The 18,218-nt window shown below is 41.8% G+C and overlaps 1 protein-coding gene across 2 annotated transcripts in view; it reads left to right on the top strand.

Moving 5' to 3' along the window:
* The window catches only part of LOC142435277 (cytochrome P450 4A6-like), a 28,881-nt gene extending 19,848 nt beyond the window's left edge, over nucleotides 1-9,033 (top strand). For both annotated transcript variants that reach the window (XM_075539728.1, XM_075539727.1), the window contains one exon: nucleotides 8,868-9,033. In XM_075539728.1, coding sequence (XP_075395843.1) covers nucleotides 8,868-9,033 — 166 coding nt within the window. The remainder of the gene's footprint in view (nucleotides 1-8,867) is intronic.
* The last annotated feature ends 9,185 nt before the right edge of the window (nucleotides 9,034-18,218 follow it).

Here is an 18,218-nt window from a genome sequence, read left to right as displayed (position 1 = left end):
TCCACTTGACGGCCTGTGCCGCGACCCTTATATTGTGAGATGAGTGTCTCTTTTTCTATACCTACTGTGCTGGTTATATTTACCTCAGGGGACTCATTTCATACTTGTTCTTTTGTGATTGGTTGAACTTGCTTAGCATACATTCCTCCAGCTCTTCTCATGAAACAATGTTTTTCATCTGTGCTTTTTAGTGATGCATTGTACTCCATTGTGTGTATGTGCCAGAGTTTACTAATCCACTCGTCTCTCGATGGAAATTTAAGATGTTTCCAACTCTTTGTGATTTTGAATTGCATGGCAATAGTCATTGAGGGGAAGATGACTGGTTGCATTTATTTCTTAGCTCTTCTGGTTATAGGACCAGGAGAGGGATAGTTGGGTCGTAAGGTGGATCGATTGTCATTTCTATATGTATCGCCAGATGGATTTCCACAGGGGCTGAACATATCTACCCAACCACCTGCAGTGGAGTGCCACATCCCCTCCAAAATTTGTTGCTCTCTGATTTTCTGACTTGGGCTAAACTCAGGGTGGCAGATGGTGTCTTATGGTTGTTGTAATTTGCATTTCTCTGGTGGCTAATGATCAGGAGCACTTTCTTCTGTGTTTATTGGCCATCCGGGTCTCCTCATTTCTGAATCTTCTTTTCAGTTCTTTTTCCACTTCCTCAGAGGGTTAATTTTTCTGTTTTTGCAGGTCAGGAGGGTATTGTAGACTTTAATAATAAACCCTTTGTCTTTTGTGTCATTACTAAAAATCCTCTCCCAGTCTGTGGGTTGCCTAGTTATCCTGTTTTTGAAGTCATTCTATGCATACAGTTGTATTATTTTTCAGTAAATCCCACTTGTTGATTTCAGGTTCTCCTTTGTTTATATCCTTCCCTATTGCAGTTAGCCTGTGTATTTCCTGGGTCAAGGTTCTTAAGTGTGTCCCAATTCCTCCCTTGGTGGTCCTGATTGTTTGGGGTTTTACTTCTAGGTCAGTGGTCCACCTTGAGTTTGTTCTTGTCCATGACGCAAGGTCAATGTCTTGTTTCATTTTTCTCCATGTGGCTATCCATTGTTTCCAGCACCACTTGTTAAAGAAGGCATTCACCTCCCACTTGATGCATTTGGGGTGCTTATCGAATATTAGTTGTCTATAAGCTGCTGGTTTTATTTCTGCGTTTTCTGTTCTTTCCATTGGTCTGAATGTCTGTAATTATGCAAGTACCATGTTCTTTTGACCACTGTAGCTGTGTAGTAGGTTTTAAAATCAGATAAAGCGAGACCTCTGAATTTGTTCCTTCTTCTTTAGGAGTTCACTGCTAATTCTGAGCTTCTTCCCTCTCCATATGAAATTGGCGGTCAGTTTTTCCAACTCTTTGAAAAAGGTTGTTGGTATTTGACTCAGAATAATGTTAGACTTATGAAGTGCTTTGGGTAGGTTTGACATCTTTACTGTGTTGAATCTTCCAATCCACGAGAATGGGATGCTCTTCCATTTGTGGAGGTTGCTTTTGGTTTCCTGTAGTGGGGTCTTGTAATTTTTCTTGACTGTCTTTATTTTTCTTGGTTACATATATCCCTAGTTATTTCCTTTTTCTGAGCTATTGTGAAGGGTCCTGACTTCTTCATCTCCTCTTCTTCGTTCCTGTCTGATATATATAGCAAACCAATAGACTTCCATTTGTATCCTGCCACTCCTCCATATTCCTCTATCGCTGCCAGTACTCCTGTTGTGAAGCTTTTGGTTTTTTCACTACAGAATCATTTGAAAATAGCGATAGTTTAACCGCCTCCTCACCCAATTGGATAACTTTAATATCCTTCTGCTGTCTTAAGTTGTTAGTAAGGACCTGCCGTATGATATTGAATAAAAGTGGACACAAGGGGCCTCTTTGTCTGGTCCCCTCTTTCAGTGGGATTGTTTTCATCTTTTCTCCATTGACTATGATGTTGCCTGTGGGCTTTTCAAAGATAGCTTGTATTATTTTGAGGAACTTTCCTTCCATTCCTATCTTTATGAGGAATCTTTAATTAGAAATGGGTGTTGGATGTTGGCAAATGCATTTTCTTTGTCTATAGGTCTTATGTGGTTTTATACTTCTTCTTATCAATGTGGAACATAATATTGATGACTTTTCAGATGTTGAAATATACCTGCATCCCTGGAGTGAATCCAATGTGATCATGGTGGATGATAGGTTTTATGTATGTACTTTTGTATTCTATTGGCCAATACCTTGTTAAGGATTTTTCATCTATTTTCATTAGTGATATTGGTCTGTAGCGCTCTATTCCTGTGGGATCCTTGCCTTGTTTGGGCATCAAAACCAGACAGGCTTCATAGAATGAGTTTGGGAGTTTGTCGCCCTTTTCTACGCTCAGGAAATTTGTGGAGGATAAATGTCAGCTCTTCGCTGAATGCTTGGTAGAATTATCCTGTGAAACCATCTGGTCCAGGGGCTTTTTTTTGTTGGTAGCTTCCTGATGACCATATCTATCTCATCTTCTGGTTTGAGTTGTTGAGGTCCCTGAACTCTATTTAGGATAATCTAGGGAGGAATTGTTTTCCCAAGTATTTGTCCATTTCTTCCACATTTTTAATTCATTAGAATACAGTCTTTCATAGTACTTTGTGATTATCCTTTTAATCTCATAAGGCTTTGTTGTAATTTCTCTAGTTTCACCCTTCATCCTGCTGGTTGATGTTCGCTCCTTCCTTTCCTTGGTTAGGTTTGCCAGCAGTCTGTCAATTCTGTTGATTCTGATTTTCTTTGAGATCACTGATATGGGTCCCTTCCTCCTCTAGTCTATTTGAAAAATCCATGATTTTGTATGTAGCTTCTGTTATATCATCTGTTAGCACATCTATTACCCTTTGGTGAGTGGTCTTCATCCCCTCTATTGTGGACTTCATCTCCTCGATCATTGTGTCCTTCCTCTGCTTTGCTTCCCTCAACTCTTGTGTTACTCCAAATAGCCTTCTGAAAATTTCTTTTTTTTGGCTAGATCCACTCTGATTCTTCTATGAGCACCTTGAGCTGTGCTGTTGTGTTTTCTCTCTCTTGTTTTTTATTGGCAGTGATGAGGCATGTTGCTGCTGCTGCTGCTGCTGCTGCTGCTGGGACACCTTTGTAGAGGTGGGCGTCAGGTTTCTGGGAGACCAACGGGCCCTGAGCTCTTTCTTTGTGTTACTGTTTTCGAGGTTTGCCTGTGGGCTACTATGGAAGTACATAGGACTGCCATGTACACAAGGTTCCAAGGAAATTCATTAGATAATTGTGTTGAGGCATCTCAGTGACTGGAGTGGGGCTGGAACCTGTATATATGCCCTTGGGCTGCTTTGAACTGAGCTGTTGGGCCACGATTTGCAAACTTAAAATGTATTTCTCAATTTTTAAAGGTGCCTAATAGTAGACTAAGGAGGGGGAATCCTTCCTGCTATGGGAGAGGGTCCTTATCGAAGGCAGGAACAACTCCACTGCTGCTGTGAAGGTTCCAGGGGAAATCCTCCACAGGGTGGAGGTGCTTGGCACTCGTGGAGCAGCTGGCACTGCTTTCTGAGGGGAACGCCATGCTAGCGGGTGACAGGCAGATGATGTGAGTGGCAGGAGGGGAGCAGCTCCATGCGAAACAATAAGGCTGAGGGGGGAAATTATTGGGTTTTGGCTGTGCTCTGGTCTGAGATAGTGTTCCTGCCATGGGAGCCGCAGGGCTCAGATCGCTTATCCCTAGGGCTCCATATCCAGCTATTGATGGGGGCTGTATGTCCTTTGGACCAAGGATGCACTCTCCCCTGCTGCCTAATAGCCAGGGGTGCTAGGAAAGTGCTGAGCCGCGGGCCATCACTGCAGGGCGCAGTTGTGGGCTGCAACCGCCATTGCAGTCGTGGCCTTTGCAGGGGTCTCTGGAACCATGGGGGCGGGAAAGCCTCACATTACCTAACACACTGCAGGTAGTCTCCAGGTCAGTTCCATGTGCCCTGGGTGAATGGAAGGAAGAACCCAAGCTTGGTGGCAAAATCACTGCCATGTGGATCGAGGGAAACTGTGGGAGAACGGTGTAGCTCCCCTAGGGGAGTGCTGTGAGTGGACAGCTGCTGTGTGGGTCCTTCCATGGTTGTGTGAGCCTCAACCAAAAAGCCGACTAGCTCTTTGCATGGTGAGCAAGCTGTGGGGCAGGGTGGGTAATCGGTGTGTGGTGACTATGGTGGCAGTGTGCAGGAGCAACACACCAGCTGAGCCGGGAAGTCTCAGGGATCAGGTCTCAGACCTCCTGGGACTCTGAAGAGGGAAGAAGTTTGGGAGGGTTGCCTGATGGACAGGGGAAGGACTTGGGTTGTTTTGTGGGTCCCCTTACTCAGCAGAATCCTCCCACATTCTCCAGGAAACCGAGCTTGCTGTTCACCAAGTAGCTCTCATTATGTGCCATTTACCTGGGTGCCATCTTGTCTCTCCCCACCCCCTCCCCGTTTTAGTTAATTTTTTATAAATCCTTTCACTGGGCTCTTACACCTCTTAGAACAATCCATAAATCTATTGCACTAAGCACATGTGTCCATATGTTCCCATCATCATTTTCAAGAGTGTCTTTCTTCTTGAACCATTGGTATCAGATCCTTTTTTATGCCTCTAACAAATTCTTTAGTCTCAAGTTGATAAAATATTCAATTAAGGTATGGTGATAATTTTTGGTGATTAAAATGTAAACGTTGGAAACTAAGGGTAAAGAATCAAACCAAACTCACTGCCATCATGTCCCTTCCAATTCATAGATGAAGGAAGTGTACTTAGGGAAAAGGGCCTAGAGAAACAAAACCGGAGATCGCTTGATAGAATTTGAATTTTTCAAGACCAGTAATCCCTTCACTGCTACCTTTTTCAACAACCAAAGAACGGTTATACACATGCACATCTCCCGATGGAATACACAGAAATCAAATCAAATACATCTGTGGGAAGAAGCAACAGAGAAGCTCAACATCAGCAGCCAAAGCATGACCCGCTGCTAATTGTGAAGCAGACCATCAATTGTTCATATGTCAGTTCAAGTTGAACTTGAAGAAATTCAGAAGAGCCAAAATACAACTTTGAGTCTATCTCACTTGAATTTTCAGAGCATCTCAAGTGTAGTTTTGGTGCAATTAATGTTATTCTCAGGAGACCTGATAAACCATGGTATGACATCATGAACATAATAGACGAAGAAAGCAAAAGGTCATTAAAAAGACAATAAAGAAAGGTCAAAGCAGATATCAGAAACTTGCTCTTGATGGTAGAGTAACGAAAATAAATGCAAGTCATGATGAAGCAAAAGCTAAGCAGAAAAATTCAAAGGGCGATTTGAGAAGACTAAGCATATAATGAAATGTGCAAAGACCTAGAGTTAGGAAACCAAAAAGGACAGCCCTGCTCAGCATATCTTAAGCTGAAAGACTGAGGAAATAATCCAGTCCTTAAGTTGCAATATTAAATGATTTTGTGGACAAAATATTGAACTATGCCAGAAGAATCAAAAGAAGATGGAAGGAATATCCAGGGTCACTGCATCAAAATAAGTAGTCAACCTTCAACAATTTCAAGAGGTAGCATGTGATCAAGCACTGATGATATTGAAAAACGAAGTCCAAGTTTCACTGAAAGCTTTAGTGAAAAACAAGTTTAGAGAAATTGATGGAATATCAATTGAAATATTTCAACACGCTGATGATACACTGGTGGCATTCATTCACTTATGCAAAGGAATATGAAAGTTTCCTTCCCAACTTGAAGGAGACATCTATATTTGTAACCATTCCAAAAAATATAAAGGTAAATGAAGAAAATGCAGAAATTATCAAACAATATCAGTAATATCACATGCAGGTAAAATTTGCTGAAGATCATAAACAACAGTTTACAGCTGTACTTCAACAGCTGCCAGCAATTTAAGCCAGATTCAGAAGAGAAAATAAGGGGTATCATTGTAGATATGATATATCATGGCTCAAACTTAAGAATACCAGAAAATGTTTACTTGTTGTTTGTGGACTTTACAAAGACATTTGTTGATATGGACCTTAACAAATTATTGGTAGTATTGATGATCAGTAGGAATTCCAGAACACTTCATTGTACTCATGCTAAACTACTATGCATGGCGACCATTCAGACAGAACAAGGTAATATTGCATGGTTTAAAATCAGTAAAAGTGTGTATCAGACTTGTATCTTCTCACCACACTTATTAAATATGTACCATGAGCAAATATTTTGATAATTTGACTACATGAGGAAGAACACAGGTTTAGAAGAAAGCTTATTAACAACCTGAGATATGCACATGGAACAACTTTGCTTGCTGAAAGAGTGAAGGACTTCGAGCACTTGATGATGAAGATCATGATTGCAGCCGTCAGTATGGAACGCAACTCAATGTAAAGACAACCCAAACAGTCACAGCTGGACCAATAGCTATAACATCCTAAAAAACGGGGAAAATATTGAAGTTGTCAGTGTTTCATTTTGGTGGGTCCACACCCAGTGCTCTTGGGCACCAACAGGTAAGAACTCATATGACACATTTTATTGGGTAAACCTCTTTACAATGTTGAAGAGCAAGGAAGTTACTTTGACGACTACGGTGCACCTGACCCAAGCCATCACATTTTCAATCGCTTCATATGCATGTGAAAAGTTGGACACTGAATTCTGAAGGCAAAAGAAGAATCTATGCATTTGAATTGTGGTGCTAGCAAAGAATACAGAAAGTACCATGGACGGACCACAGAAAGAACTAACAAATTGCTAGGAAGAAGTACAGTCTGAATGCTCCTAAGAAAGGAGGATGATGAGATTTTGCCTCATGGACTTTGGACATGTTAACAGGAGAGACCAGTCCCTGGACAAGGACATCATGCTTGGTGAAACAGAAGGGAAATGGAAAAGAGGAAGAAATGATGAGGTGGATAGAGTGCAACCAAGTTCTCTACAGGGGACTAGTTGTGAGGATGGCGCAGGACCAGGCAGTGTTTCTTCTTGTTGTACAAAGGATCTCTGTGAGTCAAAACCATCTAGATGGCAGTACTTAACAGCAACAACAAAATCCATGAATATGCAATATTTCATCCCCCCCAAGGAATTTTATTAGAAGCTAATCCAGATATCATATCATTCCTCATACCATGATACCATTCAATCATATCAAGCAGTGTTGTACAATCACTACCACAATCAGATTCCAAACATTTTCTTCCTTCTTGAACTCCTTGCCATCAGTATCCTTTACCCCTGCCCTTACCCCACCCCCTCCTCTGTACCCTCCAGGAACCCTGGGTCTAGTTCTTGCCCCTACAGATTCGCCTATCTTGCATTTCACATATTGAAAAACATAGAAGAACACGTAACAAAGACAGCTAGCAACGATGACAAAATACTATAGAGACAAACAACAATATGAAAAAAAACCCCACAGAAAATATAAAAACAGATCAAGCTCAGAGTGTATCAAAAGGTAGATCAAGTGAAAAGGGGTTAATCCTCGAGTCAGACTGATCAATTCAATCTACAGTAGTCTTCTCTCCCAGACTCTCTGTGGGCTCACTGAGTTATTCTCATCCCTCAATTAGGTTGAGAGGGAAATAAGCCTCCAGAAAATCACTGGAGGCTTGTTTCATGTGTGGGAATGTTCTTCCAATTACCTAGGCATGTCTTGTTTCCTGTAAGAATATTCTGTAGTTGTCTTTGTACAAGTCTTTTGTTCCTTGGGCTCGGTTTATTCTTAAGTATTTCATTTTTGGTGTGGCTAGTAAAAATAATATATCTTTCTTTTTCAGAAATATTTTTATTTTGATACAAGAATCCAATTGATTTTAAAAAATTTATCTTGAATGCTGCCACTTTGCTGAATCTCTCAATTGTTACCAATAACTTTTTGTTGGCTTTTTAGGGTTTTCCTCATAAAAATTCGTATCATCTGCAAATAGTGATAGTCTCACTTATTGATCAATCTGGATTCCTTTTATGTTTTGTGTGGTCTGCTGGCTTTGACTAAAAGTTTCATCACAGTGTTGAATATGAGTGGTGATAAGGGACAGTCTAATCTGGCTCCTGTTCATAGAGAGAATGCTTCTGATTTCTCCCCATTGATCAAGATGCTGCCTGTTGTTATTGCTTATGTCACCTCCATATGGCAGCACTGTTCACAATAGCAAGCAGATAAAAACAACCTAAATGTTCAGAAACAGAAGGAAGGATAGGCAAGTCTGGTACATACACTCAAGAGGATGCTGTGCATCACTTAAAAACCAGCACCTCACGACATGGACAGACCCGCAGAACATTATACTGAGTGAAATAAACCAATCACAAAAAGACAAATAATACATGACACCACTAACAAAGAGACTAAAAAAATTGCTCTTGTACCAAAGGGAATAGACTGGAAGTTCCCAAGTGCAGGGTAGGCCAGGGGAGGAGGATGGAGTAACGGATTGGGCCTTTGATGGATGCTGACTTGTGTGAAGTAACAATGGTAGCCCATGTGGAGAGGACGCAGGTAGGGAAGATGGACCACTGGAGGGTTTGTTTAGTGGTTTGGACTATAGAATCCAAAAGTGATGATCTGAAATGTACTGTCACCTAATTTATAATAAATGATTTATATGAAAGAAAGAGAGAGAAACAAAGACAGAAAGAAAGAAAGAAAGAAAGAAAGAAAGAAAGAAAGAAAGAAAGAAAGAAAGAAAGAAACAACATGGGAGTTGTGTGGCAAAGGCTTGGGGATACAGGCAGTGGGCAGTGGTGGTGTCTGATAGCAGAGGACCGAGCCTGGACTTCACCAAGAGGAGCCCAGCTCAGGATTAAGCCTGATGCCTTTTCCTCCCGGATGTCCCTCCCTGTCCAGGAACTGCATTGGCAAGCAGTTTGCTATGAATGAGATGAAAGTGGCCGTGGCCCTGACTCTGCTCCGCTTTGAGCTGTCGCCAGATCCCACCAGGGTTCCTAACCCTGTTCCAAAGCTTGTGCTGAGGTCCACAAATGGGATCCACTTGCACCTGAAGAAACTCTAATAACCGTGGTGAGACAAAGGGCAGACTCATCCCATCTATTCCCCCAGAGAGCCTCCTGCCTTGCACCCTGTCTTTCTATCTCATCTCCTGTATGTCTGCTCATCTTCCTGCTTCTTACTCCTGCTTGCCTGACTCCCTGCCTCCTGTCCATCAGACATTCTGGTCTTCTTTATGATGACCTTTCTCTTGCTTTCCTTGCTGTATGTCTGTCTACTTTGGTAAATCCAACACTTTGGCTGTCCAACTAACTCTTAATTACATCTCTGACCTCCAAGCTGTCCAACCATCTATCAGACTTTTGCATCTGTCTGTTTGTCTGGCGCTGTATACATTTCCTGTTCCTTCTATGACAAAGACGGTGGAGAAAGACAGGGCTTTCTACTTGAGTATAGAGTTACACTCTCAGAAACTCACAGGGGCAATTCTTCCATTTCCCATAGTCTGCTTCAACCTAATGACACTCAGTTTGGTTGATTTTTTTATGATGTATAACCATGCCCTTATTGGCTACAAACAACCCAAATTTCTTCTCTTACAGTTCTGGAGGTCAGAAGTCTGGAATGGATTTCACCACATGAAAACCACAGCAGTACAAAGCCAGCCCCCAACCTCCACCCCTGCTCCTTCCAGAGAAGTTCTCATCTGTGGGCTCATGATGAGTTGGAATCAACAGCTGTCTGTCAGTTCCCTAAATGCCCCAAAATGATCTATTTCAAAATTTTCAATAAAGTCTCACCTACAAATTCATTGTTGCCATGTAAGGTAACAGAGTCACAGTGTCCATGGACTTGACCGTAGACATTTGGGGTGACTGATTTTCAGTATGCCACTGTGGTCTTAGTACTGCTGTCTGCTCTGTCACACCTGAATCTCATTTACCTACCCAATTTATCACTTATCCAACCCTCTAATTCTTTCCACCTCCCCAGCCAAGACCAAGTAGAACAGACTACACATTGCTTCAAGATGTGTCCTTTTCCTGGGAATGGAGAAGGAAAGCAGGGAAGTGAAGGGATGAGGAAGGCTATCTCATCAGAGGAAGAATACAGTTCCCTCTGTTTCTGGAAGTAACTTCAACTCATGTTGATATTTCCTAGACTCTACATATTGTTGTTCTTCTCTAGTCAGTTCCAAATCAGTTACTCTGTTTGCAATACCATTAAACACTACTCGGTCCTGAACAATCTCCACAATTGTCCTTAGACTTGAGCCCATGGTTATAGCCACTGTGTCATACCACCCTGGTCAGGGCCTTCCTTTTCTTCATCAAAGCTCTGCTTTACTGATCCGACGTCCTTGTCCAGGGACTGGTCTCTCCTATCAATATGTCCAAAGTATGTAAGAGGAAGTCTTGCCAGCATTGCCCCTATAGGGCATTGTGGCCTTATCTCTTCCAATACAGGTTTGTTTTTCCTTGCAGCAGGGCACGGCACTTTCAAATTCCTCTGCAGCAGCACAGCTCATGTGCACGGATTCTTCTACAGTCCTCCTTATCCATCGTCAACTTTGAAATGCATGTGATGCAATGGGCAATACCAGGCTTGGGGTTAGGCATACCTTACTCTTCAAAGGAACACCCATGCTCTTTAATACTCTGAAGAGGTCCTGTGCAGCAGGCCTGCCTAATGAAACACCCCGTTTTATCTATTGACCACTGGTTCCATTGGCACTAATTGTGGATCCAAGCAAGACAAAATCCTAGTCAACTACAACCTTTTCCCCATTGATCATGCTGGAGTTATGAGGATATTGATCTTCATTGAGTTGTAATCCACATTGAAAGCTGGCATCCTTGCTGTTTATCAGGAAGTGCTTCAATTCCTCCTCACATTCATCAAGGAAGCTGTGTCATCTGGTTGTTCATAAGGCTTCCTCCCATCCTGATGCCTCACATTTCTTCATATAATCCAGCTTCTCTGATCATTTGCTCGACACATTGATTGAACAATATGGTGAGGGACCGTAAGGCTGACACAGAGCTTATCTGGTTTTATACCATTACCCCCTTCTTCTGTTCATACAACTGCCCCTTGATCCATGTCAGAATGAGCACAGTGAAGTGATACGTAATCCTCATTCTTCTCAAAGTTACCCACCGTTTATTATCATCCAAATAGTTGAATGTGTTTGCATAGTTGATGACACACAAGCAAGCATTTTCTGATATTCTTTACTTTAATCCAAGATCCTTCTGAAATCAGCAATGTTTACCTTTTTACACACCCTCTTCTGAATCTGGTCCTAACTTCTGGCCAGTCCATATCAATATCTTTGGAGAATAGAACTGGGGAGAGAGTGTATGCGGACAAATTTTCTACGCTGATATTTAAGGATTCTGGGAGGCAGACTCTGGAGGAGGAAAGCCTTCACATTCATGAGTTGAAGATGAATCCCAGTCACCTTCTCCTGAGTCAAAACCTTCCCTACAATATCTTCCATGATCAGCTACTTAGTGGTGTTTCTTTGAGCACATGGCTGCTCTGTAGTCCAGATGATGTCTTTAAGAGCAATCAGATGCTATTGTCTGCCCCAATCCCTTCTGATAAGGAGCATAGATTGTTCCCTTAAGAAGAGTTCAGGGACACCATAGATTAAGCCCACTCAGGGACAGCCAACATTAAGCCACCATTTTAACTGTAGAACCCACCCATCTTCTTATGTATGTGCCTTCCTGTCACATGTATGCCCCTAGCATATCCCCTTAGTGTTACTTATGTGTATGAACTGGCTTGCATGTCCTGATATTACATAAACCTGTTGGAGAATACATTAGTTCCCCGACCCCCCTCTCATTCCTGTCTCCATGGGAGAGGTTAAGCCTTTCATGCCTTTCCTGATGTTTCCTTAATGTACCCTTCAACTACACAATTGCCCATTTGGATCCGTTCAGTTATGAAGGCTGGTGTCCCACCAATAATGTGCTGAAACTCTTGAGGGATTATCTTAAATAGAATTTATTTGTGTGCAATATCAATGATATTGTTCTACATTTTGAGCATTCTATGGTTCACCTTTCTTTTAAATTGGCACAAATATAGATATCTTCCTGTCAGTTATCCTAGAAAACAAAAAGTTCTCAATAAATCTCAGGTATTACTTAGTAATATGGGACCAAGTACAAATAAGAAACTTAGATAAGGTAGAAGTTACAATAATTCAGTCAAGAACTCTCTGACTCTACATTTTTTACAGCCACACCTGTGGTAAGTGCTGTTGTTGACAACAGCGGTGATCTGAGTATGTAAAAAATATTAGATCCAGGAGCCCCTAGGAGTGAACACTGAAGTGTAAATCAGTGTGTTATTCTGGGTAGAGTAGAGAAATTAATCAGAAGCACGCATATGTATAATAACAAAGAGTGTTATTTACGAGAGCAATTGAACATTGAGAAAGAATCCCAACCCAGTCCAGTCCAAGCCCATAGGGCCTATACTAACCCACATGTCCAACACCAATCTATAAATTCCTCTTCAGACTCATGAAACACATGCCATGATGCCGAATGCACAAAGATCGCAGGCCAGTGGGTAGAAAGTCTATGGATTCATTGGTGGTGTGCGCATCTCAGCACCGATAGGGGTCTTTATGCTACTTCTTCAGCTTCAGAGGTCTGGTTGCATCAAGGTAGGTCCATGTTGCTTCTCAGCTCAGGGTAGTACCATACTACCATGTGTCTTGCCAGCTGCAATGTCTCCCAGGGAGTGGCAGAGAGAAGCGTCTCTCATTTCCAAGGAAGAAATGCATGATTTCCCAGTATTCTCAGCAGGCCATGCCCACACAGAGGCTTCACTGACTATGATCTGATTAACACACTAGACTCCACTCCTATACTCTTCATCCTCAAACTGGAAAATGATCATATAACTACACACAGAGCTAGGGAAAATTTGAGCATGTTGAAGAAAATCTGCCCTTGGATTCTAAGATTTAAGAAAAAGATATGGCCCACGGATTTTTCATGACATAACTAGCAAGAGGGAGGTAAGAAAGACTTTTCTATATGAATGGCGATGGGTAGGAGAGCAGGTTGGATAAAATTGGAGGGCCCTGATTCTCTACCATAAAATAGCAAAGATGTCTCTAATGTGAACCACAGGCGGATAGAATACATAGATTTAGGAATGGATTTTGTGTTCCCATTAATCTTAGCTCCAATCTAGGAGCAAATAGCTCTTAGGTCATGGCCCTCCTCGATATGCACCCTCTTGAAGAAAGCACAGAAAATATGGGTGCAAGAGCAAAGTGTGGTGAAGACTCTAGATGGTGCTCGCCTCTGAGAAAGACTAGCATCTGGGGTCTTAAAGGTGTGTTTACAAACTAGCAGCCTTCTAAGTGAGACTTCACGTAAGCCCACATAGAATAAGCACACCAAAATCTGATTCAAGGATTGTAAATTATATAACCCAAATCCAAAATAGGGAATGGTATCAGAGCTTAAATTATAAAATTCTGGTGTGCAGAAGGTATGCATGACAGTGGAATTCCAAAATGCATTTGCTGGACCTAAAAATGGAATAAGATCAGGTGATTTCTTTCTGACAAAATTGATGGATGGGAATAACCTGGTTATCTATCAGACAGAGTATTAGAGAGAAGATTATAGTAGATTAAAATGATAAATATGTCCCATAGTAACCCTACAGGACATGTTAGAACTTCCCCAGTGAGTTTTTAATTCTCAAGTAAGAGTAGAACACCCCATTGTTCCCTGGGAACAGCTGGTGGTTTCAAACTGCTGGCCCTGAAATTAGCAGCTCAATGTGTAACCCATTATGCCACCAGGGCTCCTTCAACTAACTACAAGCTTTCCTTTCTTGTTGTCTTTTGTTTTGTTCTTTGTCAGTGGTTTGTTGTTTCATTGTATACTGTTGTATACTGTTTTGTTGTATACTGTTTCATTGTATACTGTATACTATGAATTCTACCTTGCAAGTCTGGATAGAGCAGAGGATGTACACTGGTTCAGAGAGGAGCTGGAGGCACAGGGAATCCAGGACAGATGATACCTTCAGGATCAGGGGTGTGAGGGGAAATACTGGGAGGGTAGAGGGTGAGTGGGTTGGAAAGAGGGAACCGATTACAAGGATCTACATGTGACCTCCTCCCTGGGGGAAGGAGAACAGAAAAGGGGGTGAAGGGAGACGCCGGACAGGGTAAGATATGACAAAACAATAATTTATAAATTAACAAGGGCTCATGAGGGAGCGGGGAACAGGGAGGGAGGGGAAAAAGAGGACTTGATGCAAAGGGCTTAAGTGGAGAGCAAATGCTTCGAGAATGATGAAGGCAAAGAATGTACAGATGTGCTTTATACAATTGATATATGTATGGATTGTGATAAGAGTTGTATGAGTCCCTAATAAAATGTTTAAATAAATAAATAAAATGATAAATCTGACTTGAATGGTTAAAATCTTGTCATTTGATCTTCCTTTTGATACACTTTGACCTTGATCTGGTTTAAATTAGTTTTTAAAAAATTAGGGTCTATCTGTTGAACTTTGTTATTGTTGGTAACGAACTTGATCTTTTTATTTTGTATTTTTCTATGTTTATCGGTATATGAAACCCAGAATGCTGAATCTATGGAGACCATTACAGAAATAAGGGTTCCTGGAGGGTTCCTCCCGAGAGGTGGAGGAATAATGGGGAGCTGATATCAAGCAGTACAAGGAGGAAGAAAATGTTTTGAAACTGATTGTAATGGAGATTGTGCAACAATGCTTGATATGATTGAGCTATTGAGCGGTATGATGTCTGAATTATGTACTACTAAAATGGTTAAAACGTTTTTAAAAAACGATCACGAGGTGCCAAGGGACCAGGTATAAGGCATCATGCAAAAAAATAACAAACGATATAAGTGTGTGTATGTAAGTGTATATATGTGTATATGTATATGTATATATATATACCATATTAAATGAAGGGGGAAGTGCAGAGTGGAGACCCAAGGCCCAAGTGTTGGCCAATGGAGATCCCTTCATAGAGGGGTTTAGGAGAGGAGATGGGTTAATTAGGGTGCGAGGTAGTACCGATGAAGAACACAGCTTTCCCCCAGATCCTGGATGCTTCCTCCCCCCAACTACCATGATCCAAATTCTACCTTGCAGGCCTGGATAGGACAGAGGCTGTACACTGGTACATATGAGGGTTGGAGGTACAGGGAATCCAGGGTGGATGATACCTTCAGGACCAAGGGTGTGAGGGACGATGCTGGGAGAGTGGAGGGTGAGTGGGTTGGAAAGGGGGAACTGATTACAAGGATCCACATGTGACCTCTTCCCTGGGAGAGGGACAGCAGAGAAGGGGGGGAAGGGAGACTCCGGATAGGGCAAGATATGACAAAAAAACGATGTATAAATTACCAAGGGCACATGAGGGAGGGGGGAGCGGGGAGGGAGGGGAAAAAAAAGAGGACCTGATGCAAGGGGCTTAAGTGGAGAGCAAATGCCTTGAGAATGATTGGGGCAGGGAATGTATGGATGTGCTTTATACAACTGATGTATGTATATGTATGGATGGTGATAAGAGCTGTATGAGTCCCTAATAAAATGTAAAAAAAGAAAAGAGGAGAAAAAAATGATTAGGGCAAAGACTGTACAGATGTGCTTTATACAATTGATGTATGTATATGTATGAACTCTGATAATAATTGTATGAGCCCCAATAAATTGTTAAAAAATAATAATTAAAAAAAGGAAAATAATAATAATAAAAAAAAACACCTCAAGGACCCTTGGAATGGTGGCTTCAGAGGAATTACTCTTGAAACATTGTTCATGGTTTACTTTGTTAACTCTGGGCCATGAACTTGACTATAGAAAACATAGTCATTTCCAAACCAAACAAAAACAGGGAGGGAGAGTTGAAGACAATTTTCCTTACTCTCACATAAACGTGCTGATCCTCTTTCTAGATATTCCACTGGTTGAACTCCTATTACTTTTCAAATTCTGATTCTTTTTTTGGAGGGTTTTAAAAAAATCATTTTATTGGGGGTTCGTTCAATTCTTATCACAATCCATACATATATCCATTGTGTCAAGCACATTTGTACATTTGTTGCCATATCATTCTTAAAACATTTGCTTTCTACATAAGCCCTTAATATTAGATCCTCATTTTTCCTCCCTCACTGCACCTTCATAATTAATCAATTATTATTTCTTTGCCATATCTTAATCTCTGCAACATCTCCCTTTACCCACTTTTCTATTGTCCATCCCCCAGGGAGGAGGTTATTTGTAGATCCTTGTAATAAGTTCCCCCTTTCCACCCCACATTTCCTTCCACCCTCCAGTTATTGCCACTCTCACCACTGGTCCTGAAGGGGTCATCCATCCTGATTCCCTATGTTTCCAATTGCTATGTGTACCAATGAACATCCTCTGGTCTAGACACATTTTCAAGGTAGAATTGGGATCATTATAGTGGAGGGGGGGGAAGCATTTGAGAACTACATGAAAGTTATATGTTTCATCGTTGGTACCTTGTACTCTGACTGGCTCATTTACTCCCAGCAACCGTTTAGTAAGGGTGTGTCCAGTTGTCTACAGATGGGCTTTGGGTGTCCACTCTGCACTCATCCTCATTTACCATGGTATGAATTTTTTCTTTGATGCCTGATCCCTGATCCCTTGGATACCTCGTGGTCACAAGGGCTAGTGTGCTTCTTCCATATGGGCTTTATTTCTTCTGAGCTAGATGGCCACTTGTTTATCTTCAAACCTTTAAGACCCCAGATGCCATATCTTTTGATAGTTTGGCACCATCATCTTTCTTCACCACATTTGCTTATGTACACATTTGTCTTCATTGATCATATCGGGAAGGTGGGCACCCACTGATATGATTTTTTGTTCTTTGATGTCTGATACCTGGTCCCATCTACACCATGTGGTCACACAGTTTGATATGCTTCCTCCATGTGGGCATTGATGTTTCTGAGCAAGATGGCTGCTTGTTTATCTGCAAACCTTTAAGACTCCAGATGCTATATCTTTTGGTAGCTGGGCACCATCAGCTTTGTTTACCACATTTGCTTATGCACACATTTGTCTTCAGTGAACGTGTCAGGAAGGTGTGCATCATGGAATGCCAATTTAATACACCATGTTCTTGCACTGAGCAAGTACTTGAGTGGAGGTCAAATGTCCATCTGCTGCCTTAATACTAACCTACAAATATATGCACGTAGATCTATTTCCCCACCATCCTATTTAAATATATTTACACATGTACATGCATTTATTTAGACCTCTATAAATACCCTTTGTCTCCTAGTTCTTTCCTCTATTTCCTTTTACTTTCCTCTTGTCCCACTATAATGCTCAGCCTTCATTTGGGTTTCAGTAATTTCTCTAGGTTACATTGCCCTTGAGGAATTCCTACCAGGCCTCTCACACCCTCCTTGCCACTAATTTTGGATCACTTGTTGCTCCCTTGTCCCTGGGTTGGTCAACACCACCTCTTTACCCCTGCCTCCTCCTCTCCCATATCCCCCCGGAACCATCGGCTCCATTTGTTTCTCCTCCAGACTGTTCATCCAGCCTATCTTATCTAGATAGATCTTCTGAGATAAAAATATGCACCCCAAAACAAGGGATAGCAAGACAAGGCAACGAATGAGAACACAATGATAACAACAAAAAAGAAAACCAATAACACATAAAAGAATAAATTAATTTTAAAAAAGAGAGAAAAAATTAAAATAAAGAAAAACTTGTAAATAGATCAAGGTCTGATTTTTTAACTCTAGGCGTGTCCTCCAGTCAAGTCTGATGGGGTGCCACACTCTGGTCCTAGAGTTTATCCTTTGTACTCCCTCGGGAGCTCCCTGCTCTGCTCCTGCGGTTGCTCTGCGGCACACCTGTAGTGTTATGCCTTGGTGTCATGGGGTCACTCTGGGCCAGTCCCAACATTGAGTCGCTGTAGAGCCCTGGGTCAGCAAGCTCAGCGGGTCTCATAGTGGGATCAGCCATATGGTCCACTCTGTGCATTGGCTACTCACAGGAGGGATATTGTCTTGCAGGCCTGGTGGCCCAAGATGTGCTCCACTCTCTCTTCCTCCCCATTCATTTGCCCCCATGTGTGCTCAGATCAGACTTCCCTCTCCCCTAGCTGCACCCTCAGTGCCATCCCCCAAAGTAAATTCTTCTGGGGGGAGAATCAGCTGTCCATAT

Source organism: Tenrec ecaudatus, chromosome 1 (assembly GCF_050624435.1).
Source record: "Tenrec ecaudatus isolate mTenEca1 chromosome 1, mTenEca1.hap1, whole genome shotgun sequence".
Taxonomy (NCBI): Eukaryota; Metazoa; Chordata; class Mammalia; order Afrosoricida; family Tenrecidae; genus Tenrec; species Tenrec ecaudatus.
The sequence above is the reverse complement of the archived record's forward strand: the minus strand, read 5'-3'. Positions and strand labels throughout refer to the sequence as shown.